This window comes from Trichechus manatus, unplaced genomic scaffold (genome assembly GCF_000243295.1).
Source record: "Trichechus manatus latirostris isolate Lorelei unplaced genomic scaffold, TriManLat1.0 scaffold00054, whole genome shotgun sequence".
Taxonomy (NCBI): domain Eukaryota; kingdom Metazoa; phylum Chordata; class Mammalia; order Sirenia; family Trichechidae; genus Trichechus; species Trichechus manatus.
Genome location: NW_004443990.1, coordinates 17,236,115 through 17,237,689, shown reverse-complemented (window position 1 = coordinate 17,237,689; position 1,575 = coordinate 17,236,115). Strand labels below are relative to the sequence as shown.

At 41.0% G+C, this 1,575-nt stretch overlaps 1 protein-coding gene across 1 annotated transcript; it reads left to right on the top strand.

Moving 5' to 3' along the window:
- Window positions 1-3: 3 nt before the first annotated feature.
- On the top strand, window positions 4-1,304 carry LOC105756360 (keratin-associated protein 3-1; the record flags this gene model as incomplete). Its single annotated transcript, XM_012555957.2, has 1 exon — window positions 4-1,304. A coding segment is annotated over one exon (264 nt), but the record flags the coding sequence as incomplete, so codon positions are not given.
- Window positions 1,305-1,575: the final 271 nt, after the last annotated feature.

The window sequence follows — 1,575 nt, the reverse complement described above, 5'->3', positions numbered from 1 at the left end:
GTCCCTACTGGTCCAGCCACCACCATCTGCTCCTCTGACAAATGCTGCCGGTGTGGAGTCTGTCTGCCCAGCACCTGCCCACATGAGATCAGCCTCCTTCAGCCCATCTGCTGTGATCCTTGCCCCCCACCCTGTTGTGAACCTGACACCTACGTGCCAACTTGTTGGCTGCTCAACTCTTCCCACCCAGTTCCTGGACTCTTTGGCATCAACCTGACAACCTACACTCAGCCTTGCTGTCAAAATCCCTGTGAGCCCAGCTGTTAACGAGTGAAGTCTTTGCAGAGGTTCGGTGATGTGGCTGCTCAAAATCCTACATGTCATCTCGCCTTCAATATTCGCTGCTACCTAAATCAATGTCAATTGCCAGGGCCATGCTTTCATGAATTTGCTCAACTTCTCAGTTCTTTGTTCCTTTGGGTGGAGCTGGAAACCTTCTTCCCATCTTTTAAGCTATTTCACTGCTCTTTGAGAAATAAGTATTTTGACTATTAGTTAATAAACTTCATTCTGGCTTAGCAAATATGACCTTGTGATTATTTATTTCCATGTTTCTTCTTAAGTAAAGTAGAATGCCTACCTATACCTGAATAGCCACTGATTATCGCACTACCCAAGATTTACCCCAACAGAATGAGAGCTCTCATTGTAGAATTTCTAAAAAATTAGATACTGGCTGTCTGTGATATGTTGAAATGTGAAAAATTCAGTAAGTCATTTTACGCCAGTTACTGTCAAGTCAATTTCAACTCATGGCGACCCCAGGTGTTTCAGATTAGAACTGCACATAGAGTTTTCAATGGCTGTGACCTTTCTCAAGTAGATTACTGGTGCTTTCTTTTGAGGTGTCGCTGGGTGGATTCGAATCATCAACCTTTAGGTTAGTAGCCGAGTAGTTAACTCTGTGTGCCATCCCAGGACTTCAAGTCATCGTATAGGATCTTTCTATTCAATAGATATTTTTGAAGACATACACTATGCCAAGCACTATGCTAGATGTCTAGAGATCAATATAATGTTTAAAAAATATTTTAAGTAATTTTAAATTCCATTGACTCTGACATTTATTTTTCTTTCTTTTTTCATCAACTAAATAAATTGATCACTTCGCTGTGTGTACGAATAATTTTGACTTCCTTAGTTACTGTCATCAGTGAAATTCCAAGCTCAAAATGCAATGCAGTTTCGGAAGTAAATTTAGAAAGTAAATATATCTATATATCCAACATATACCACAGACTGCCAGAAGAATGAACAAATCTGTCTTGGAAGAAGTACAGTCAGAATGTTTCTTAGAAACAAAGATGGTGAGACTTTGTCTCACACACTTCGGACATGTTATTAGGAGGGACCAGCTCCTGGAGAAGGACATCATGCTTGGTAAAGTAGAGGGTCAGTGAAAAAGAGGAGGACCCTTAACAAGAGGGATTGACACAGTGGCAGCAACAATGGGCTCAAATATAGCCAACGATTGTGAGGATGGTGCAGGACCAGGCACTATTTCATTCTGTTGTACGTACAGTTGCTATGAGTTGGAACCAACTCGATGGCATCTAACAAAAATAACAATGTATA